Source organism: Bufo gargarizans, chromosome 4, assembly GCF_014858855.1.
Source record: "Bufo gargarizans isolate SCDJY-AF-19 chromosome 4, ASM1485885v1, whole genome shotgun sequence".
In the NCBI taxonomy this organism is placed as follows: Eukaryota; Metazoa; Chordata; class Amphibia; order Anura; family Bufonidae; genus Bufo; species Bufo gargarizans.
This window is the reverse complement of record NC_058083.1, coordinates 510,336,284-510,361,688: the sequence shown is the minus strand read 5'-3', so window position 1 is coordinate 510,361,688 and position 25,405 is coordinate 510,336,284. Positions and strand designations below refer to the sequence as shown.

Here is a 25,405-nt window from a genome sequence, read left to right as displayed (position 1 = left end):
CTCCAATCTATCCAGATCCCTCTGTAGCAGTATACTGTCCTCTTCAGTGTAAATTACTTTACACAGTTTAGTGTCATCTGCGAAAATTTGAATTTTACTGTGCAAGCCTTCTACAAGATCATTAATAAATATATTGAAGAGGATAGGGCCCAATACTGACCCCTGAGGTACCCCACTAGTGACAGTGACCTAATCTGAGTGTGTACCATTGATAACCACCCTCTGTTTTCTATCATTGAGCCAGTTACTTACCCTCATGCAGACATTTTCTCCCATTCCGAGCATTCAAATTTTTTATACTAACCTTTTATGCGGTACAGTGTAAAATGCTTTGGAGAAGTCCAGATATACGATATCCATTGATTCGCCGCTGTCAAGTTTAGAACTTACCTCCTCATAGAAACTGATTCAAATAGTTTGACATGACCGATCCATCATGAAGCCATGCTAATATGGTGTTTTTTTCTTATTTTCATTGAGATGCTCCAAGATAGCATCTCTTAGTAAACCTTCAAATAGTTTACGCACGACGGATGTTAAATTTACCAGCCTATAGTTTCCGGGCTCTGTTTTCGGACCCTTTTTGAATATTGGCACACATTTGCTATGCGCCAATCCTGTGGAACACTCCCTGTCAGTATAGAGTCTTTAAATATCAGAAATAAGGGTCTGGCTCTGACAATACTTAATTCGCTTAGGATACGGGGGTGTATGCCATCTGGTCATGGTGATTTGTCTATTTTAATCTTTTTAAGACGCCGCTGTACATCTTCCTGGGTCAGACAGGGCACTTTTAATGGGGAATTTACTTTTACATTCTGCATTTCATCTGACAATTTATTTTCTTCAGTGAATACATTGGAGAATTTTTTTTTAATAGCTTTGCTTTCTCCTCTTCGCTCTCTGCGACTCCCCCCTCATCACTCTGTAAAGGGCCGACACCTTCAGATTTATACTTTTTACCATTAATATAATTGAAAAACATTTTAGGGTTAGTTTTGCTCTCTTTGGCAATTAATCTCTCAGTCTCTAGTATGGCTGCTTTTATTTGTTTTTTACATATTCTATTTTTTTCCTTATAGTTTTTTTAGTGCTTCCTCGCTACCCTCCTGTTTTAGTGATTTAAATGCTTACTGCTGGTCATTTATTCCTTTCTTTACAGTTCTATTTATCCACATTGGTTTATTCTTGTTCCTTAACCTTTTATTCCCATAAGGTATGTACCTCTCACAATTAGATTTTAGGATGCTTCTAAAAAAAAAATATTTGTGGCTGTATTTTTATTTTTGAGGAATTTATTCCAGTTAGTTAGGCCTATGGCTTCGCTTAGTTGGCTAAATTTAGCTTTTTTGAAGTTTGGTATTTTTGTTCCTCCCTGTAGAAACGCTCTTTTGAATGATAATTGGAAGGTTATTACTTTATGGTCACAATTTCCCAGGTGTCCCCCAACCTGCACGTCTGTTGTTCTGTCAGGTCTATTGGTTAATACTAAGTCCAGTATGGCCGCCCCTTTAGTCGGGTCCTGAACCAGTTGGGAAAGGTAGTTGTCTTTGGTTATTGCCAAGAACCTGTTTCCTTTATGAGATATACAAGTTTCCCAGTCTATATCTGGGTAGTTAAAGTCCCCCATAATAATGACCTCATTATGATTTGCCGCCTCATCTATCTCGTTTAGTAGTAGATTTTCTGTGGACTCTGGTATATTAGGTGGTTTATAATAAACTCCTATTAGTAATTTATTGTTGTTTTTCCCTCCATGTATTTCAACTCACAGTGACTCCACATGTTTATGTCCCTCACTTATATCTTCTCGGACTGTGGGCTTTAGACAGGACACTACATAAAGGCAGACCCCTCCCCCGCTCCAGTTTCGGCGATCCTTCCTAAACAGACTGTGACCCTGTACATTAACTGCCCAGTCATAGCTATCATCCAGCCATGTCTCAGTTATTGTCATAGTTCTCCTCACACATCACTAACTTCAGTTCCCCAGTTTTATTAGTCAGGCTTCTGGCATTAGTATACATACAATTAAGTTTATGTATATTTTTTACCCTACACTTTTCCTTCTGGACTGTTCTAGTCCCTCCTTCCATTCCTCCCCCAGGCCCATTACCTTGCCCCTGGTCTCTATCTGCACTATTTTCCCATCCTATAATGTAATTACCCTCCCCCAGTCCCTAGTTTAAACACTCCTCGAACCTTTTAGCCATCTTCTCCAACACAGCTGCCCTTTCCCTATTGAGATGCAGCCCATCCCTATGATAGAGCCTGTAGCCGACAGAGAAGTTGGCCAAGTTCTCCAGGAACCCAAACCCACTCCTTCCTACACCAGTTCTTAAACCACTTGTTAACCTACCTAATCTCCCGCTGCCTTTCTTGTGTGGCTCAAGGTACAGGTAGTATTTCGGAAAATACTACCTTTGAGGTCCTTGCCCTAAACTTTTGACCTAAATCCCTAAATTAATTTTTAAGGACGCTCCACCTACCTGTAACTTTGTCATTGGTTCCGATATGGACCAGAACTGCTGGATCTTCTCCAGCCTCTCCCAGTAATCTGTCAACCCGATCCGCGATGTGTCGAACTCGAGAGCCAGGAAGACAACACACCGTTCGACGGTCCCGGTCTTTGTGACAGATTGCTTTATCTGTAGACCTAATAATTGAGTCTCCCACTACCAGCAACTGTCTGGCTTGCCCTGCTCTCCTGGTCCCCTGCTTACTGGAGCTGACATTCCCCTGACTGGCAGAGGAAGTGTCCGGCTGCAGCAGTGCTCTCCCTGAACTGTCGTCTACCTCATCAGCCAACTTTGCAAACTTGTTGGGGTGTGTCAGATCAGGGCTAGCCTCCCTGGCACTCTTCCCTTTACCCCGCTTTCTAACTGTTATCCAGCTAGCTACCTCACTTTCCTCAGCCTCCTCGCTACTACACTCCCCCAAATCTACCCCATAGAGTGCCTGCTCAGTGAGCAGCAAACTCTTTTCCAAATTGTTAACGCCTCTCAGTGCTGAAACTCACCCGTTTAGATACTCGATGTGCGATTCCAAACAGGTAATTTGCTCACATTTTAAACAAAGATATGCACCCTCAAACGGCTGTTCCAGGACTGCATACATTAGACAAGATGTGCACTGGACTGCGCTGTCAATAACGGAACACATACTAAATGGGGATTACGCAAGAAAAGACAAAAATACAATAAAATGCACTGATAATAAACTGATTTACTGCAGTCCCCCACTAAAGTCACTTAATCTAAAGTCACACACTTAATACAAACACGCGAACGCTCACAAACTTGCATTATTTGCCTGCTAAATGGTGCTCTCAAAACAGTCTGCTTTTTTTCCCTCTGGATCCAAAGAGGCTGATTGCTGTAGAGGCCACAGTTAAGGGGGCGGGGTGTTGTGGAAATCACTGTTAAGGAGACTGGGTACTGTGGAGGTCACTCTTAAGGGGACAGGATGCTATGGAGGTAACTGTTAAAGAGGTGAGCACTGTGGAGGTCTCTGTTAAGGGGGCAGGGAACGGTGGAGGTCACAGTTAAGGGGACGGGTTATTGTGTAAATCACTGTTGGGGAGACGGGGTACTGTGGAGGTTACTAATAAAGGGGCGGCCGCTGTGGAGGTCACTGTAAAGGGGAGGGCGCTGTGGATGCTACTGTTAAGGGGCCAGGCCGCTGTAGAGGTCAATGTTAAAGGAACAGGCACTGTGGAGGTCACTGTTAAGGGAGGAGGGGACTGTGAAGGCCACTGTTAAAGGGAACCTGTCATGAACTCAAAGACAGCATAAAGTAGTGACAGATGCACTGATTTCAGCGGTGTCACTCATGAGCTAAAGGTAAGTAGTTGCCGAGAACCAGCGTCATAATCATTGGAGCCCAGGCCTTGAAAGAGTCAGAGTTATTTATAATCTCCTGTTCTCCTCGCCCATCTGCTGATGATTGACAGTATTCTCCTTACTTTTCGCCCTAGAAGAGAACTGCCAATCATCAGCAGATGGGCGGGAGAGCAGGAGATTATGAAGAGCTCTGACTCTTCTCAGGTAGATTTGACTCTTTTCAAGGCCTGGGCTGTAATGATTATGATGCTGGTTCTCGGCTACCACTTACTTATAGCTCATGAGTGAAGGCAGCTTTATGATGCTGTCAGTGATGGCAGCATAAACAGGTTCCTTTTAAGGCAGCGGGGTACTGTGAGGTCACTGTTAAGGAAGCGGGGTACTAGTGAGGTCACTGTTAAGGGAGCGGGGTACTGTGGCACTCACTGTTAAAGGGGCAGTCGCTGTGGAGATCTCTGTTAAAGGGGCCAGGAATGGTGGAGGTCACAGTTAAGGGGACTGTAACCTATGGTCAGTGTTAAGGGGAGGGTGCTGTGGAACTCACTGTCAGTGAGTGAGGGGGGTCAGTGTTAAGGGGTGGGGGCCTGTGGAGGTCACTGTTATAGTGGATACTGTCTATCTTTTAACGACACACAAACATTAAATTGAATAGATGAAATATACCCGTGCAAGGTCGGGTCCTTCAGCTAGTAAATAAATAAAACTGAGTAAGGGTGGGTTCACACTAGCGTTAGGGATTCCGTTATGGCTATAACGAAAAATAACGGAATCCATAAGGCGGAAGGACGGATCCGTTCTTCTGCCCTATAGACTGGTATTATGACGGAATGCAAAACAAAAGCCTTTAAAAGGCATTCAGTTTGCTTTACGTCCTGATAGAAGTCTATGGGAATCAAAACGGATCCGTCTGGGTCCCGTTATGCAAGACGTAAACAGGACTTTGTTTTCCGTCTTGCATAACGGGACCCAGACGGATCCGTTATGCTTTCCCATAGACTTCTATTAGGACGGAAAGCAAACGGAATGCCTTTTAAAGGCTTCCGTTTTGCATTCTGTCTGGGAATTCTTCTATTAATTGTCTTCAGCAACACTGTCTCTAGCGCATCAAAGTCTCTCCCTGTGCTCAGCTCAGAGGACAATGGTGGAGACTGCACAGGATGAGGGTTTTATAGGGCTGTGGACATCACAGGGGAAGGCTAACTGCAGATTGGCTGGCTGCACGGCATTCTGGATGATATCGCGTTCCTAGGCTTCTTACTTTCACTTTTTAACACATGCAGTCGCCATTTTAACAAAAAGTGATTTGTTACCACGAAGAGTGAGGAAATTCAGGTTTGCCGCAAATTGAAGTTTTCCTAAACATCCGGCCGAATTCCACTTTGAATGCTTCGCTGAACAATACTAGAGCATTCCTGAAGTCTGAAGTAGCTGGTCATGTATACTGCACACTGAAGACCTTTCGGAGGAGCCTGGAGGCTAGAAAACATCTAGCTCTGTAATAAAGAGCTTAGCTCCATTGAAGTAAGATGTGTCTTTCTACCATCACCTTTCTTTGTATCATATGGTTGTCAGCCAGGTGCCATGTAGGGAACTTTGCATGTTAACTTTTGTGTGTATATAAAATAATCTTTTACCATAGTTTTCTGAACTTTTTACGCACCTAAGTCATGTTAGGTCTATTTTTTCCTGAATCTCAGATCTCACGGTAATTCAGTGATTAAGTTGATATAATAGGACAACCTCCTTTCAAAGTCCTAATCTCTGCACCAGATGAGGGCATGCAGTAGTAACCAGCTCCGTTCACTACACTACAGATGGAGCTGTGTAGTTCTAGCGTCCTCTTCCGGTACCTGAGCAACTGCAAAACAACCTATCAACGGGGGTGCTGTAAGTTAGACCCCTGCCGATCAAATATTGATGACCTATCTTGAGGATAAGCCACCAATATTAAATCCTGGAAAACCCCTTTAAGAACCAAGCCAATTTTGGCAGTGACATTTTTATTTAGTCTTTGTATCCCCTCCTTCAAAGAGTCATAATCTTTCTATTTTTTTGATCAATTACCACCTGGGTAATAAGAGCAGTAAGATGGCAGACCTTTACTAGGTCCCTGGCTGCCGTGAGCACTGATCGGAACAGTGATTGCTACTGACCAAGCTTGTGATGGTTTAAACGACCAGGATCAGAACGATCTCCAATCTTGGCTGCAGGGGTCAGCTATGTAACAAAGCTAGCACCTGCTCAGCTCCTAAGCTCACTCCTTACGACCAATGTCCTACGTCACTGGTCGTTAATGGGTTACAACTGCATAAAGTCGTCACGAGACGATCTGTTTACTATTCTTTTCCATATCCTCTGAACATTTTACTTGAATTATAGCGTACATGACAACACAAACTGAAACCCTGAATAAAATCTAAACTCCCCTTACACCGTGTTCCTTCCCCGATACAACGCGTGCTATTTATCCCTCTCTATCACATCATCAGCTTTCCTCCTCATTAGCTTTAGATGAAACATCTGGATTCTTCTTAAGTTAACAAAACTATTAAAAGAGCCATATTTGCTCCTTTTAATAACAGTTTAGTTACGTGAATATATTTTTATTGGAAAACTCATTTGCTGAAAGTAATTGTGCTTTATCGGCACAGCGGGTGCCAACGATATGTGGCCTACTTTGCTTGTACAATGGTCAGGAAAGTGTTCTTTTAGTTTAGAACTTAATCTAATCTTGAAAAAAATAAAAAAAAATTTGTTTAGAAAAAACCCAGCTTTATTTAAAATCATTTAACGCACACAGTCCCCCGTTCTGTGCGTGGACTGAAGAGGGTGTCTGTCCAAGTAGCTGTCAACCTCTATGGTCCTAACTTGTACTCCATTAAATAAAAAAAATACGAACTCTACATAAAAAATGAACTAATATTTTGCTCATTCATTTGGTGATCTTCGGCACCTATACAAGGGCAGATTATTGGGAACGAATGCTAGTAGTAATGTTCGTTCCCGATAATCTGCCTGATGATGGGTACGTGTAAACCCGTCATAACTTGCTGGATATGCCCTTGCTATATGCATTATGTGAAACACTATATTCTACTATTATATACATATATATATGCGCCGTATTTTTCGCTTATAAGACACAGAAAAAATAGTGGTCAATGGCTTGCATTATGGAACGCTCATTAGTATGCAGGAAGTACTGGGAGTGGTGAGGAGCCCCGAAAATACTGAAGTGTAAGAATATAGGTTAGTATAAATGATCGAATAAACTATCGAGCGGAGCTCCGGAAAAATTTCGAAGTGTGGAGACATGCGCAAGACTCTAGGTTAGATCGCGAGATTAGGGACGTCATGTCAAGAGGAGGAGTCAAAGTAAGTAGAACCCAATCAAGTAGTCTGTATCTAAGGAATTCCAATAAGGACTCAAGCGATTGGTCAGAATACGATCGCGTCAAACAATAGGAGGTAATAAATAGACCTCGCCACATCGATCTCATTGCAGACTGCCCGATCCCCTGAGGACGCCATGTAGATGGCGAAACATGTCGGGGGGCAGCGCATAGGATTTTAGGCAACAGGAGACCCTAGCGGAGTGCAATAAAAAGCAGGCACAGATAAATAAAGATTAGGCAGTAACTGGAGCGAGCGCGCAGCTACCAGAATAGTGGCCAAAGAAAACAATATAGTATAGCACCAAGGAAACACCTGTTGATAGTTTTAAGTCAGTAGGTTAGATAAGAACAAGATAATTAAAGAATAATAAAAGTTACGTTTTAGTATAAAAAGAAAAATACACGTCAAGATGAGGCAATCAGTAGTCTAAGACTAAATGTAAAAAGTGCAGCGCCGGCTGTACTCACCGCCTGGGCACTTAGGTCAGGGAGCGGTAAACGTGGGAAAAGAGTGGCAGCACCGTCCGAAGCAGGAGAGGGAAGTTAGTTTATTTATTTTATGTCTGATCTGAGGTCTAATACAGATTGGGGGTCTGAACGGGGGGTCCTCATCAGACCCAGAGGTCTAATACAGTTTAGGTTTGGTCTGAGGTGTGAAAGTTTGAAGGCCTCATTGGGAGGTTGGGTAAAGATTGGGGCTCTGATGAGGATTGGGGGGTCTGAACTGAGGTCTGATGAAAAATATTTTTTCAGATTTTTCTTCTCAGTCTTATAAAGCAAAAAATACTATAAAGCAAATGTGTTTTTCCTTCCTATTCTTCTTGGCTAAACATATCCTGAGATGTGTGTCATGAGTGAACCAGTTTTCTCAAAACTTCCACGATTTTGTGTCACAAGAGGTCTATGTTATATGAGTCTATGTGAGGCCTCCAAGAGGTTGTGATGTGAACTGCAGCCTGTCAGAAGCTTTGCTAGCATCACCAATGAATGGCGAGATCTCTGGATCCATGTGAGGTACAGGGCTGGTTCTAGCTTTGTGACAGAGAGATTGTTATGTACTATATGTCTGATTTTTATTAACCCTTTTTGAGATCGGAAAGATACCAAAGTGCCCTCAAGACGAAACACAGGAGCTTTTCTGTTCTTCCTCCCCCAGGCCATCAGTGGTGTACCATCACCCTAGGTAAAACAAAAATGTGCATTGCCACATAAACCTTGGTTTACTTTGATATGCAATAGTCGATGTGTGCTACATACTGTATATTATTTCTTGCTGCTTATATAACACCAACATATCCTACATGACAGTACAGATTGTCCCCATTATATCAGTCCTTGATTCCAATATCTCAAACACATTAAGGTGTAGTTTCAATCGAAGCCATTTATTCATCAGTATGTCTTGTAGTATGGGAGGAAAGTGGAGAACCCAGAAGAAACCTACTAGGAGAACATACAAACTTCATGCAGATGTTGTCCTTTAGCCCTCGGCTGGATTCAAACCGGAGAACCCAGTGATGCAGGGCAACAATACTAACCCCTGAACCACCATGCTGCCTACATAGTAACACAAACAACCTTGTAGCCGGAACATCTCAAAGGTTCAAACTAAACAAAGACAGGGTTAAAAAATAATAATAATGAAGAGACGCAGAATGTGAAAACACTTCCCAGAAAACGAGACTCTGGACCAAAATACAAATTTCTCTCTGCTTACAACCATTTATTACATTTCTTCTTCGGGTTTACAGCACGTTTGCTGTGACCTCGGGCAATTTCTTTAATATCCAAGACCGTAACTGTTCTAATTCTTGTAGGCTGAGTTCATGTAAAAGATTCGGGAAACTGTGGAAAGATGAAGTCACGCCAAGACCTTTCAGCCGTGTGCAAGTCTTCTCTCCCCACTGGTGAAAGACTAACTCATCGGCCTGTCCGTGGCACTGAAATAATTCTGGTAGGCTCTGCTGAGATGCTTCAAGTTCCTGCAGAATACGGAAAAAGAGGGATGAAAATAAGGAAAAAATATTGTATTATTTAAAGGGATATTTGAAGTCAGCAAGTGAAGACTATTCAGCTTCCCAGTATACTTTCTGTTCTAATTCTAATATTATAATAGTTACTATTAGAAAGAGTTCAAAAAGCCCAGCTTCCAAGAATAAAAATTCTGCCTTTATTGTTCCAAAACTTTAAAATACAAGGTAGCAAAAAGTCTACGTGTTTCGACTCAAACAACGACCCTTGATCATGACAAAATAATACTCCAGGTTGTAGGTGCCTATATATCCCTAACCAACAATCCAAAAGGTTGGGGCGGAACATACGCACCTGCAATCTGGCATAACATGCAAGTTAAAGACACAGTGTTACAAAAAAGAAAGACATAATAGAAATTTAAAGGGAACCTGTCATCAACGTTATGCTACCCATACTAACGGCAGAATAAAGTAGAGGCAGGTAAGTTGATTTCAGCGGTCTGTCATTTATAAGTTAAAAGTAAGTGGTTGCCGAGAACAAACATCACAATCATTGCAGACTGGGCTTGGAAAAGAGTCACGGCCACCTGAGAAGAGTCATGGTTATTCCTGCTCTCCTGCTGATGACTGACCGGCTTCTACCTAGTTTTTTCCCTTTCTCTAGGAGAGAACTGCCAATCATCAGCAGATGAGCTACAGGAGCAGGAGATTAGGAATAACCATGACTCTTCTCAAGTAGATTTGACTCTTTTCAAGTCCTCGGCTGCAATGATTATGATGCTGGTTCTTGGCAACCACTTACTTTTAGCTCATGAGTGACACTCCGCTGAAATCAGCATTTCTGTCACTACTTTATGCTGCCCTCAGTGAGGTCAGCATAAAGTTGATGACAGGTTCCCTTTTAGGAACACGTGCTAATAATGTAAGATTAAGTTGTGTCTTTTGTTTAATCTCGCTGGTATACGAGTATTCATCTGAAAAACCCCAAAAGACTCCATGTTCAGAAGTTTGTGTTTGCGATCCCCTCCACTTGCAGGGAGAGAGACTCGCTCTACCCCCTGTGCACGAAAATGGGTAGTGCTGCCTCCATGGACCACCGTAAATTGAAGACTAGCCGCAGAAACATTTCTAGCCTGAGCGGTATATAAGACCGGTGTTTTCTAATACGAACTTTCAGTTCATTGGTGGTGCAGCCTATGTACTGTAAATTCCAGATTGTACAGGTGATACAGTACACAACATTTAATACTACTGTTTAATAGGAAAACCTTGTCCACTAACCATTGACTGTATCTCCAGTTGAACCTGCATATATTGGCAACAAGTGCAGACACGATGTCCACATTTTAAGCTACCTGGGTGCTGTAACCAAGTAGGTGAGGTTTTCTTCCTCTTCTAAGTAAATAAACTGGGACTGAGCTTCTGTCGTAGTGTCGGGGTGCGACGTGCCACACATCTAACCCCACATGAAGTAACTTTCCACCAGTCTTGCTCTAACAATAGTTGCTATTATTACAGTTTTCTAATATGCTTTCTGTATAAATTGCTCTTGGTTTTCAAGATCTCTGCTTGCTGTCTTTTCAAGATCTGTCCCGGTGATGTGATGGGCATAGGTGCACAGCTTGGTACATGACAGAGCTGTGATAACTGTATGAGCAGGGAGTCTGCGTGTTTGTCTCATGACCATGGCAGATTCTTATCCTCTGGATTGACAGCAAGCAGAGATCTTGAAAACCAAGCGCAATTAAAGGAGTTGTCTCCCTTCAGCGAATAGCATTTATTATGTGGAAGAAGTTAAAACAAGGCACTTACTAATGTATTGTGATTGTCCATAATTCTTCCTTTGCTGGCTGGATTCACTTTTCCATCACATTATACACGGCTCGTATCTGGGAGTTATGGCCACCCTGCAATCCATCAGTGGTGGTCATGCTTGCACACTATAGGAAAAAGCTCCAGTGTACGCTGACTCCCACGGTCCGACCAGCAAAGAGGCTGGCGCTTTATACTACACGACCACTGCTGGATTGCAGGGTGGTTGTAACTAGAGATGCGCGAATTTCATGTTATGAGATTTGTTCACGCTTCGTTTGGTGGTAAAAGTTGAATTGCGTTATGGATTCCGTTACCACGGACCATAACGCAATTCTAAGACGGAATGCATAACGGAATGCCTTTAGAGGTATTACGTTATTCCTTCCGTCATAATAGAAGTCTACGGTCTGCATAACGGATCTGTCCCGTTTCTGTTATGCAGGAGAGGACTCCCCTGCATAACGGAAACCGGGCGGATCCCTTTTGCAGCCCATAGACTTCTATTATGAAGGAAAGAATAACAGAATCCATAACGCAATTCTGCTTTTACCACCAAACGAAGCGTGAACGAATTTCAAAATATTAAATTCGCTCATCTCTAGTTGTAACCCCTGAATATGAGCAGTGTATAATGTGATGGAAAAATGAATCCAGCCAGCAAAGGAGGCGATATGGAGAATAAACAATACATTAGTAAGTGCCTGGTATTCACTTCCTATACATGATAAATGTCACTTGCTGATGTGAGACAACCCTTTAATACAGAAAGTATATTAGAAAACTGTAATAATAATGGTGATTATTGTAATATTGATTTAATAACTATTCAGCGTTTTTTCATTTTTTTATTAAACTTTTTCAGTTTGTATGCAAACCATCAACAAGTAGTCTGATGGAACCCGTTTTAGGCTGACTGTAGACATTAGATCCGCATCTATGGAGGCTGCAGTGGTTGCTCTGCTGTTGGAGGTAACATGGACCAGACAGGTTGGATGACATGTACCCGATATTACCTTTGGAGATTAGTGGCAGCGGTTCTGGCAGCCGCCCATCCCCCTCCTGACAGGCCTAGTTCAGTAAATGTTTGTATTCAGCTCCCCTCCCGTCTTACAGGATGCAGTCTCGGAGACACAGAAATTGCAGCTGCATTCCCTCCTCTCCCATTCTCCATCTATCTGTGAGTGATATTCATGACCAACAGCAGAAAAAAACTACAATCATTTTATTTGTGACTGGTACCTTAAACACTACTGAGTTTTCATTGAGAAAGCTTGAGAGAGCAAACACTCCGGCGGCATCTCTATGGTATCGATAAGCCAAATGCATTGCCATAGCGCCACCCATTGAAAATCCTCCTGAAGAAGGGGAAAGAAAACAGCAAGGATGCTAAGAAATCTAGAAAACCGGATGTGTAAAAAACACAGAAATAAGCAAAATTAGAACATCCAAATCAATCAAATCTAACTGTACAGCACCACCTGCTGTTTTGTTCAATTTAATATTTCTCTGTCCACCTTGATAAAGTGGACACACATGCTCAGTTCCATCCTACAACTGACAGCAGCCATATCTACTGTTAGACGCTGTGATAGAGAGCTGCAGCAGCAAGGACATTGCTTGGAAAAGAATGTTCTATTGATATGTAAACGAGCTAACTGGGGCACCGAGAGGCAGGTCTCAGCACTTGGAGCACTGGTTAGTAACACCGCTACAGATTTAGTCTCTCCGCCTTTCCCCTGAATTGTCTAGCCCTGTCCTCTTGTGCCTGCGCCATGTCCCCCGGTCTCAGCGCTTGCGCAGTAGATTTTCTGATGCTGCTCTCCAAGCAGCATAGATTCCAACTAAGCAAGAACCGAGACACGACACACGCGCGAGAACACAGGACGAGATGAGATGTCCAGCCCTGAAATCCAGAAGGGGGTGAGGACCAAAGCAGTAGGGGTGCTACTAAGTCCGAGGACCGTGGCTGGTTCCTTATCTGGGTATAGTTTTTGTCACCATAATCAACCCTACCAGGCTTTATGCCTGCTTTAATAGGGTTGACCATGCTGACAGATGTTCTTTAAAAATAGACTGTCACGTACTGTATGGTATCAGATTTTTTTCTGTAACGAGATAAACCCTTTAAATAGATAATGCCAGGCTGTCAGACCGAAAGCACTTATACATCATGAGGACATCTAGAGGGCAATATCCTGTAACCTAGAAGAACGCATGACGAGAGCAGGAATCAGAAGTAGGGATCGACCGATATAGATTTCTTAGAGCCGATACCGATAATCTGTGAACTTTCAGGCCGATAATTTATACCGATATTCTGTGCATTTTCATTTTTGAAAAAACAAAAAAATTCCTACACAAATCTGCTGAAAATAAACATGTTTATTGTTAACGTGTAGCTTTTTTTTGTAAATCTTTCTTTTTTATTTATACTTAGTATTTTGGTGTTTGTGTTTTATTTACTTGTATTTTATTTTATTTTATAACTTTTAGCCCCCTTAGGGGCTAGAACCCTTGTCCTATTCACTCTGATAGAGCTCTATTAGGGTGAATAGGACTTCACACTGTCCCTGCTGCTCTGTGCTTTGTGCACACAGCAGCAGGGCGCTGACTAGGACTTCAGTAGCGTCCTGGCTGCCATGGTAACCGATCGGAGCCCCAGACTTACACTACTGGGGCTCCGATTAGAAGCTGCCACTGCCACCAATGAGGAGGAGGGGACCCTGTGGCCACTGCCACCAATGTCTTTAATACTGGGGTTAGGGGGGGACGACGCACTGCGACACCAATGAAGATAACTTGCCCATTAATTCATATACAGGAGGCGGGAGCTGGCTGCAGAATCATATAGTCGCACCCGACCTGTATGAGCGGTAGCTGTGATCCGTGGCAGTTAACCCATCAGGTGCGGTACAGTGTAGATCATACCAGTGTATTACTGTATTGCGGCGGCAGCAGGGAGCGCACGGCGTCATAGCAACCAGTGACGCCGTGCGCTCCTGCTCTCAGGAGGGATCCAGGCCGCGGTTCCACGGCCCGCACACGGCTGTGAAACACGGCAGTGTGCATGGGGCCCAACTTTGAAAATCCTGAATATCGGCCGATATCGGTAAAACCGATAATCGGTCGATCCCTAATCAGAAGCGCGACTGTTTTGCCTGAGGAAGAGGCTGGTTCAACCCTGTGACCTGTTGCTTTTAACTATGACTAATTCAATAACTTAAAGGGAACCTGTCATGTGGATATTTGATTATAATCTAACTAATTATATACAATCATTAACTACTAAAAAGTGCCTTAGATGTATTCACTTACTGGTGTGACAGATGGTTACCTCATAATATACACACAAAGATGCCGCATGCTAATGAGCTGATTTGAGTCCAGCGTGATGTAATTGAGTCCAGCGTATATTTAATTCAGAGCTATAGCCACTCCTCCGCCCACCTGCTACTGATTTATATGGAAAATAACTGTCATTCAGCAGCAGGTGGGCGGGGAGAGTCAGGAGCTCATGAATATTCATGACTAATCATTATCAGCTGGAGATTTTCAATACAAGATGTTGGCAGATTGACTGGGTCAATTAAAGAAAGTGACCCAGCATTTTGCTAAGAGAATCAGTCACTTATTTATGTTGCCCTTAGTTAGGACACCATAAAACAGGTTCCCTTTAACTTTCTTTGCATCCATTCACACAGCATCCCATAGTTTTAAATAAGACCCCATTCACACGACCATATGACATCCGCGTCGATGTTGTGGACCGCTGACTGCAGGACCGCAAAACATGGGCACCGGCCGTGTGAACTCCGTGCTGCGGTGTGGATCCATTGACTTAAATGGGTCTGCGATCCGCAAGATATGGCGAAAGATAGAACAGGCCCTATCTCTTGCAGTGCAGGTCCGTGCCTCCGCTTCGTAAAAGATAGAACATATCCTGTCTTTTTCTGAATTATGCGGATCGTGGACCCATTGAAGTCAATAGGTCTGCAACGTGATGTGGAGTTCACACTGCTGGCGCCAATGTTTTCTGGACCCGCGGTTTGCAGCTCAGCCAAAAAATGTTGACATAATGACTCTACGTGGAGTAACCGTTCATTCATTACATTTAAGGGGCTCTGTACCTTTTTATTACTGATGATCTATCCTTTGGATAGATCATCAGCATCTGATCGGCGGGGGTCCGACACCCGGCAGTGGCGATGCGGCCTTCTCACGGTTTCTCGTGACGAATGTGACAAAACAGATGACTATTTAACAGATGACTACTGCATCTTTTACTATTTTATCTCCCCTGGGCATACTTTGCCCGATCGTATAGATACTAGTGTTAAAAAAGCTAAGTTAACCCCCTAAGGACCGCCTACAGTACCGTCTTTTGTCGTTGCAGTTTTAGAGGGAGGTTCTTAGAGCAGCCTTTTGCTTTACAGCCCAGATTGGAAGTAGCTCCAATCCCAACTGTTAACCCTTTGATTACCACAGCATGCTCAAAGGGGATTTCCTCCTCTAGTGGGCCCCAGTGATCTGATCAGGGGCTAGGTACGCCCTCTGCAGTCAGCTCTGGGTACCTAGAAAGGACCCCAGGACTGTAAGTTCAGTAATCCTGCTGTTAGGGCACACTAAATTTGCCCTAAATGCAGCCTGTGCCGTGCCATAGAGACCATAACGGGTTAGAATACAGGAGTATGCTAATGTATTACAGGTATAATATACATATTTAACACAGTAATTCTTTATTGGGATTTAAAAAGAAAAATTAATAATTTATGAAAAGTATATCAATGAAAAAAGCATGCAAAAAAACCCAAAAATGCAATTATTTTACGTAATACATTACACAAAAGCAAATAAAAGCAAAAAAAAATAAAAAATACACTTATTAGGTATCAACATAACCGAAAAACCGAAATAACCTGAACTTATTTAAAGGGGTGGTCTCATCTTAGACAATGGTGGCGTATTGCTAGGATATGTCACCAATGTCAGGTTGGTGCAGGTACCACCTCTGGGACCCGCACCTATCTCCAGAATGAAACCCCCGAAGTGAGCAGGGAGCAGCCAGCTGTTTTATCCATCTATAGGTTATCTGCCATTGTAATCCTGTGCTGATAATGAGATGACTGCTGAAAAGTGATCTGTACAGACCAAGAATTGGTGTCTATTATTAGGCCTTAGGGGCCAGGTCAAAAACTGCAGGATTTAAGGATTTAAAAAATATATATAAAGTGGCATGGAAAATTAAAAATAACGTCAACCAAAATTCTTTAAAAGTATCTTTAACATAAAAGACTTGTTTTCTGATGCTACGTTCCCCTTAAGTTGTGCTTACCGAAACCGAACCCAATGAGAAGCTCCGAAATACCCAAAGACGTTTTATCCTGAATCTGTGCCTCCACTTTCCATCTGGTCAGGGGGCATGAAGAGTTTAATGCTGCTGTAACCTTATATCTACTCTCTCACGTACCACCCCATCACATTTTATGGGCACCATTGCATCAGCAGGTTCACATTGTGAACCCATTGAAATCGCATTACTTCGGAGAAAACCCAAAGTTACATTTTACACCCAGTTAGTCACCATCTGGCAGATACAACGGGGATGACTCACTTACAATCTTCTAAGATGCAGTCACCTCCAGCGTCGAATATTATGTCATGAGACTTTCATGTGGTGAATGCAACAAAAAAGGAGGCTAAACGCATACACAGGACCTAAAAAAAAAAATTTCCTACCTCTTAAAACTTAATTTTCCAAAGGAAAGAAAAAAATATATGAAAAACTCGTTGAGCGTATCACTCGATATTCCCGAGGTATGGAGTGTAGTAAATTCTTTGCAGACCGTGATTTCAATAAATATTTATGGTTTGTGGCAACATTTCATGATTCACAGAGATAGCATTTCATGGTCGGGGCTGACATGATGCATAAAACACATGCTTTTGTAAAGGGCTTCTTTCTTTTTTCTCGGGAACGCTCGGTAAAAATAATGTGCGTCTTCCTTGGCATCTTTCCTAAAAAAAAAATGTTGACATGATGACTTGCCCTCTAAGTGCAGTAACCGTTCCTTCATTACATTAAGTCTTCACAAGAGCAAAAGGTAATTTTCTGTCAGAAGCCAAAGTTCTCCGTCTCGCTCCCGGCTCATGACACACGCGCAGGACGAGGCAGAGTTAATCCCAATCATCTTGGATCGTCTATCAGCCGCGTATTACATCTTCTCTGATCTACTTAAAATGTGTTTGGGTTGTGGAAAGCGACCCGAGAAAATCACAAGGGGTTATTGGGGTTTATCCATTAAGTGAACTCTTCTTTATCCTTACGTTTTGTTGTACATCTTTTTTATATAACAGATTGATATTTTTTTTATAAGTTTTAGTTGCTTCTTTTAGGCTAGTTTTATACTAGCTTTAAATTCATGGAAAACATTGCATCTGGCATAACTGGATACTACCTGACCCTGCCACTAGTAGGAAATTCTTCCGGCAGGTTGTCCCGGCAGAGGAACAGGCTGTTTACAAGACATCATATCTGGCATAGCCAGAAAAGGCCAGTGAACCACCAGGCTCCATTGACTATAATGGGACTCGGCAGGGATCTGCAGTTTGCAGCGGCATTTTTCCAGCCGAATCCTGGCACTAATGCCGGAAACTAGCCGGATCCCAGCCGAGTCCCATTATAGACAAGGTGGCCTGGTGGTTCTCTGGCCTTTTCCGGCTATGCCGGATACGATGTCTTCTGAAAAGTGTATTCCTCTGTCGGGAAGCCTGCCGAAAGAATTTACTACGAGTGTGAAACTAGCCTTAGAAGGGTATTTCCATCTTAAGCATTTATGGTGCATCTGCAAGACAGGTGTGGGACCGGTGACCCCCATTCTTGCCCGTCACACTCTTCATATTAAGCAGTGATCCTCTCAGATGGAAATCGGTGGACAGGTATAGCTAGACCTCCATATTCCCCATAGGTGAGGATCCCCAGAAGTGGGACCCATGTGTATTAAATAGGTTTGTCCCAACTAGGACATTGATGGACCTCACTGTGAAAGGACAGCACACTGTGCATGCACGCACACCCCTCCATTCACTGCTAAGAGCCAGCGCTCAGATATTTTCAAAAGTTCCACGGCGATGAACGGACGGTGGCTGCGCATGCGCAGCTTGCTCTCCGTTCACCAAGGAGCCCTGTTCCTGAGATAGGAGTGGGCCTCACAGGTGAGACCTGTACGTTACCTGTCAATATGCCATCAATATTCCAGATGGAAATATCCCTTTATGCATCTATGCCATGAAGTCTAATGATTATTTCACCTCGTTTGCATTCTCCTCCTCGTAGGAACAGAATTAATGAAAGCATTTTAACTCTTTTTCCAAGCAGCTTCTTGGTGAAGCTGCTTGGGTAAAAAAAATCAAGGATGACCATTTCCAAATCCCACCCAATCTGGTTTGATTGACATCCCTGAGGACAAGATGTGTCATCTCAAGCCTGGCTGATTCCAGTACACGCGTGGTGTGGCTGGCAGTACTTGCACTGCTTTATCGTGGCGCTGCGCATGTGCAAAGGATTATTCGCACTGCAAGTACTCTCAGCTTCACTGCACGTGACAGAACCAGTAGATGACTGCGCATGTGCAGGATATTGGATGGTCTTGTGATGATGTACACTGTCCTCAGGGACATCGATCAGGCTAGACTGGGGGGTTTTGGGCACGGTCATCCTCGACTCTTCTCCCGAACAGACCTATGTCCTTGACCTCTGTGAGGAATATGGATAATCATTTACTGGCAGCCCTGATTTTAATTTGATTCACCTTTTGCATGTACACAGTCAGTGTACATGCAAAATATGTTCTCAGCCCCCCAGCCATCTGCTGTCAGATGGCAAGGGAGAAAACCCCCCAGGGGTCCGGGCTTCAAGGAGGCCCCAGGTGGATAAAGTCACACCTCTTCCAGCTGACAGGCACCAGGAGGATATAGCAGGAAAACTCCCTGCAGGAGGTCTCAGCCCTGGACCAGATGTATCACTTTGGCACTGACATTTCATAAGGAATTATGAATCGTCCATCCATCCCAGGCATAATTCGGTTATCTTTTTGCGATCCTGGGGCAAAGCCAAACATCCACATGGTCCTGGCTTGATGCTAGGATACCCGGGAGGGGAGATATACATAACTCCCCACAGAAACCACATAGCGGCACCATGTTTGGACTCTAGTTGTAGCCAGAACCCAGGCGGATCAATTGGGCCCGGAACCACCTCCCTGCGACATTCTGGTCTGGAGCTATGAGCCATCATCAGTTTTGTGGCTCATTTGATGCTAGTCCCAGAACAGGAGGAGGGGAGCCCTCCTGGAGGCAGGGAGGGGAGGGGCCAGCTACAGTTTAAAAGGCTTGTGCCAGCAAGCGGGTGTGTCTTTCTCTGAAGGAGAGTCACATCGTGCCATGTGTTTAGAGCAGGCATGTCCAAACTGCGGCCCTCCAGCTGTTGCAAAACTACAACTCCCAGCATGCCTTAATAGCTGTAAGCTATCCAGGCATGCTGGGAGTTGTAGTTTTGCAACATCTGGAGGGCCGCACTTCGGACATGCCTGGTTTAGAGGGACCTGCAACCAGTTGACATCACTGCCCTCCATGTGAATACAGCAAAGGAACATTCATCTACCTGGTAACTGACTTGTGCTCTGTGTAATCCTGTTTGTACCATATTACCTGTATTTGTAACCTCAGACCACCGTATATATTCTTTGTGTATAGTTTGTTATCTAGTGTGCCCTTAAGGCGATTAAATATATAATTTAATCTTGTGCTGTCTTGTATCTCGATCACGAATCCCCACGTCCGTGTTTCGGCCTAGCTATAAGCATCCTATATAATCCCGTTAGCGGACCGGGCTTATATCAAACGAGCAGCTGGTGGCAGAATACGCGGGCTGAGAATGCACTGTTTCCACTGCGGCAGTGAAAAGGCTCTCTCAGCTTGTTGCCTCTCTGTGCCCGCGTGGACAGGAGGAGTCTGTGTAAACTGTACCAAGCTGACCTTACATGCTCCTCCAGGAGGGCGTAACGTCACGTCTTGGTAACCAGTGAACATACCGCGTCTCGTGAGCTCGACGTCACAACCTCAAAATGTTAATTTGAATACGATGCATGCAGGGAGCAGAAGACTTTTTTTAAAGGGGTTACCCCATTACAAACATTTATTTAGTGTCTGAGCGGCAGGGGTTTGGCCACTGGAGCGGCTGCCGATCATGAGAACTCTGAGTTTCCCCGTTTGAATGGAGCGGCAGTCATGGATGTGCTCTGCTGATCCATTTAACTTTATGGGACTGCCAGAGAAGGCTCAGTGCGATCACGCATGCGCGCTGCTGCTCCATTCAACTTCTTGTGACCGACAAACATAGCCAAGTACAAGCACTTAGCTATTTACTGCAGCCCCAAAGATCTGAAAGGCGCAATCGTGATAGCCCCTCCATTCAGACAGGGGATAATAGGGCCCCTCTTCTTGTGATAGGCAGGAGCCCCAGTGATCAGACCCCTGCTGATCAGACATCCTGTGGATAGGGGATAAGTGTTTTTGGTATGGGGCAATCCATTTAATCAATCCTAGATAATTCTGAAGGAACACTTAACAATTACATTTTGGGGCGGTCATCTCCTCTGGGAGCTCGTTCGCCACACACGTGCTGTACAGGAATGGACGAGCTCCCGACTTCAGGGCCAGGCGTTAGTATGCCTTCGCTGCCTGGCCATGTCAGTCAGTGCTGGGGGCGCGGCATGAATGGCAGTGAGCAGAGCCTCGGGGAGCAATGAGGTGCAACAGCACTGCCTTCATTGCTCCTGGGGGCTCATTTGCCTATTATAAAACCAACATTTTCTCAAGAATGTAGGGACCTCAGAAGATGGGACCAAGACCATGATGTTCAACTGTCAAGTGCAGACGTCTCAGGCAAGACTGTTTTATTGCGACACATCTGATGGCAGAACCCCTTTAAGGGTCCATTCACACGTTCGTTGTTTCTTTCCTGATCTGTTCCGTTTTTTGCGGAACAGATCTGGACCAGATCTGGACCCATTCATTTTCAATGGGTCCTGAAAAAAAATCGGACAGCACAATGTCTGATTTTTTTTCAGGACCCATTGAAAATGAATGAGTACAGATCTGGTCCAGATCTGTTCCGCAAAAAACGGAACAGATCAGGAAAGAAACAACGGATGTGTGAATGGACCCTAATTCTAATTCTACACTAAGCTAAAGACGGGAATCTAAGACAGACTGGTTGCTAGGAATAAGCTTCTGGACAATGTCACTGAAAAGGCTCCGGTTGTTAGGAACGAGTGTCATATATGACAGCTTTTCACCTCAAACCTGGACTGGGACTGTCCTAAATCCCAGTAATTACCCATACTTCTAAAGTGTTGCAGGATTGTCCCACAGAAAGAGCATCACGGGGTGGGACTTGTACACCCCAAATTAACTTCATGGGATATCTTATAGTCATTTCTGGGCAAACCTGGCCAACAATGTACAGAAGAATGTATTTATCTAATGAGAGTTGAGCTGCAATACAAGACACAGCCTATAGACAAGAGTGGCGCTGTGCCTGGATAAATCGTCCCATACCTTCTAATGCCATACCGCTCCTTTAAATGGCGTGTGATTACCACTTACAGTACGTCTGTGAGGAACTTGTGTGGAAAGTTTTGCTCCGTGACAGCGCAACCTTCTATTATCATTGGGGCATACTTACCCTGAATCTCAATTTTAATATTGCAATGCGAAGGACCAGATGTCATGTGACCGGCGCAAATCTTGATAAATGATCATCCTAACAGTAACTACTATGACAATATTTCTGCACCTTAAAACTTAAAGGGGTTATCCTATGAGTAACGTAAGAAATGAGAATCGGACATCATATAGTATATTACAATGTCTTTCTAACAATGTTAGAACCAGCCCTGGACCTCACATGGATCCAGAGATCTCCCCATTCATTGCTCCAATAGCTCTGCTAGATTATATCAAGCTGGCAGCTCAGGGGACGTGTCCTTTCTGCTAAAGCTCTCACAGCTGAGGAGGCAGTTCAAGGATGGAAATGAGCATGTGCGTCCACCTCAGCGACTTGGACGGAGAAATAAGCAAAAGACAAACAGCAGGTGGCGCTATACAGATACATTTTATTGAATAGCTCACTGGCTATGCTAAATGTTTAATTACATGTAATTACAAATGTATTCAGTTCCAGGTGCTGGTTTGAAAACTGCAGAATATATTTGGTGAGACAACCCCTTTAACCGCCTCCGGACCGTCTAGCGCAGATGTGCGGTCCGGAGGCGGCAGCCCTGCGCAGAGTGACGCATATACGCGTCATCTCGCGAGAGCCGAGATTTCCTGTGAACGCGCGCACACAGGCGCGCGCGTTCACAGGAACTGAAGGTAAGCGAGTGGATCTCCAGCCTGCCAGCGGCGATCGCTCCCTGGCAGGCTGGAGATGTGATTTTTTTTAACCCCTAACAGGTATATTAGACGCTGTTTTGATAACAGCGTCTAATATACCTGCTACCTGGTCCTCTGGTGGTCCCTTTTGTTTGGATCGACCACCAGAGGACACAGGTAGCTGTGTAAAGTACCACAAAACACTACACTACACCCCCCCCCCCGTCACTTATTAACCCCTTATGAACCCCTGATCACCCATGATCACCCCATATAGACTCCCTGATCACCCCCCTGTCATTGATCACCCCCCTGTCATTGATCACCCCCGTCATTGATCACCCCCCTGTCAGGCTCCGTTCAGACATCCGTATGATTTTTACGGATCCACGGATACATGGATTGGATCCGCAAAACACATACGGACGTCTGAATGGAGCCTTACAGGGGGGTAATCAATGACAGGGGGTGATCAGGGAATCTATATGGGTGATCACCCCCTTGTCATTGATCACCCCCTGTAAGGCTCCATTCAGACATTTTTTTGGGCCCAAGTTAGCGGAAATTTTTTTGTTTTTGTTTTTTCTTACTAAGTCTCATATTCCACTAACTTGTGTCAAAAAATAAAATCTCACATGAACTCACCATACCCCTCACGGAATCCAAATGCGCAAAATTTTTTAGACATTTATATTCCAGACTTCTCCTCACGCTTTAGGGCCCCTAAAATGCCAGGGCAGTATAAATACCCCGCATGTGACCCCATTTCGGAAAGAAGACACCCCAAGGTATTCCGTGAGGGGCATATTGAGTCCATGAAAGATTGAAATTTTTGTCCCAAGTTAGCGGAAAGGGAGACTTTGTGAGAAAATACAAAAAAAAAAAACAATTTCCGCTAACTTGTGCCAAAAAAAAAAATTCTATACTACCCCACAAGTGACCCCATTTTGGAAAGAAGACACCCCAAGGTATTCCGTGAGGGGCATGGCGAGTTCCTAGAATTTTTTATTTTCTGTCACAAGTTAGCGGAAAATGATGATTTTTTATTTTATTTTACTTTTTCTTACAAAGTCTCATATTCCACTAACTTGTGACAAAAAATAAAAAATTCTAGGAACTCGCCGTGCCCCTCACGGAATACCTTGGGGTGTCTTCTTTCCAAAATGGGGTCACATGTGGGGTATTTATACTGCCCTCGCAATTTAGGGGCCCAAATGTGTGAGAAGAACTTTGCAATCAAAATGTGTAAATAATGGCCTGCGAAATCCGAAAGGTGCACTTTGGAATATGTGCCCCTTTGCCCACCTTGGCTGCAAAAAAGTGTCACACATGTGGTATCGCCGTACTCAGGAGAAGTTGGGGAATGTGTTTTGGGGTGTCATTTTACATATACCCATGCTGGGTGAGATAAATATCTTGGTCAAATGCCAACTTTGTATAAAAAAATTGGTAAAGTTGTCTTTTGCCAAGATATTTCTCTCACCCAGCATGGGTATATGTAAAATGACACCCCAAAACACATTCCCCAACTTCTCCTGAGTACGGCGATACCAGATGTGTGACACTTTTTTGCAGCCTAGGTGGGCAAAGGGACCCACATTCCAAAGTGCACCTTTCGGATTTCACCGGTCATTTTTTACACATTTTGATTGCAAAGTTCTTCTCACACATTTGGGCCCCTAAATTGCCAGGGCAGTATAACTACCCCACAAGTGACCCCATTTTGGAAAGAAGACACCCCAAAGTATTCCGTGAGGGGCATGGCGAGTTCCTAGAATTTTTTATTTTTTGTCGCAAGTTAGTGGAATATGAGACTTTGTAAGAAAAAAAAATAAAATACATTTTCCGCAAACTTGTGACAAAAAATAAAAAGTTCTATGAACTCACTATGCCCATCAGCGAATACCTTAGGGTGTCTACTTTCGGAAATGGGGTCATTTGTGGGGTTTTTCTACTGTTTGGGCATTGTAGAACCTCAGGAAACATGACAGGTGCTCAGAAAGTCAGAGCTGCTTCAAAAAGCGGAAATTCACATTTTTGTACCATAGTTTGTAAACGCTATAACTTTTACCCAAACCATATTTTTTTTTTTGCCCAAACATTTTTTTATTATCAAAGACATGTAGAACAATAAATTTTGCGAAAAATTTATATATGGATGTCGTTTTTTGGGCAAACTTTTACAGCTGATAGTGAAAAATGTCATTTTTTTGCAAAAAAATCGTTAAATTTCGATTAATAACAAAAAAAGTTAAAATGTCAGCAGCAATGAAATACCACCAAATGAAAGCTCTATTAGTGAGAAGAAAAGGAGGTAAAATTCATTTGGGTGGTAAGTTGCATGACCGAGCGATAAACGGTGAAAGTAGTGTAGAAGTGTAAAAAGTGGCCTGGTCATGAAGGGGGTTTCAGCTAGCGGGGCTGAAGTGGTTAATGTGAGGCAAACTATAGAGAGTCAATGGGATACGGCCCAGAGGATCTTACCCAGCAATATTCTGTTTTTGGCAATCCCAGATGCCACTTCTTCTTTGATGAGTTTGGTTAATACTTGGCACATCGGATTGATGGAGTCGAGATGTTCGGGGCTGTCCATGGAGATCTTATACCTATCGAACCAAACATTGGAAATGCCTCCCTTCATAGGTGTGTAAGGCCTAGAGAGAAAGCACATCTGGCATCCTGAATATGTAGTAAAGTCTCAGAAAACCCTGAGTAAACGTGCCCCCCGTCCCACCCATTTTTCAAATTTACCGAGAGCAGAGTTCAAAAAACAAAACAAAACAAAAAAAACACTGATTTTTGCACAGAAATGGCTTGTGCCCAAATTTGCGACTTTTTGCCACAGAATTCTGGCGTAAATGGAAGGATATAATATCCCCCGTGATGTCTGTGTAGCAATAGGGACGAAAAGGGGGTGATGTCTGACACTGACACAAGCTAGAGACCA

The 25,405-nt window shown here is 43.6% G+C and overlaps 1 protein-coding gene across 1 annotated transcript in view; it reads right to left on the bottom strand.

Moving 5' to 3' along the window:
• Nucleotides 1–8,601: 8,601 nt before the first annotated feature.
• The window catches only part of LYPLAL1 (lysophospholipase like 1), a 40,806-nt gene continuing 24,002 nt past the window's right edge, over nucleotides 8,602–25,405 (bottom strand). Inside the window, exons 3-5 of the mRNA XM_044289972.1 lie at nucleotides 24,943–25,112; nucleotides 12,265–12,380; nucleotides 8,602–9,219 (exon numbers count right to left, since the gene is read on the bottom strand). Of these exons, the coding sequence (XP_044145907.1) occupies nucleotides 8,983–9,219; nucleotides 12,265–12,380; nucleotides 24,943–25,112 (523 nt within the window). The 3' untranslated portion in view covers nucleotides 8,602–8,982. The remainder of the gene's footprint in view (nucleotides 9,220–12,264; nucleotides 12,381–24,942; nucleotides 25,113–25,405) is intronic.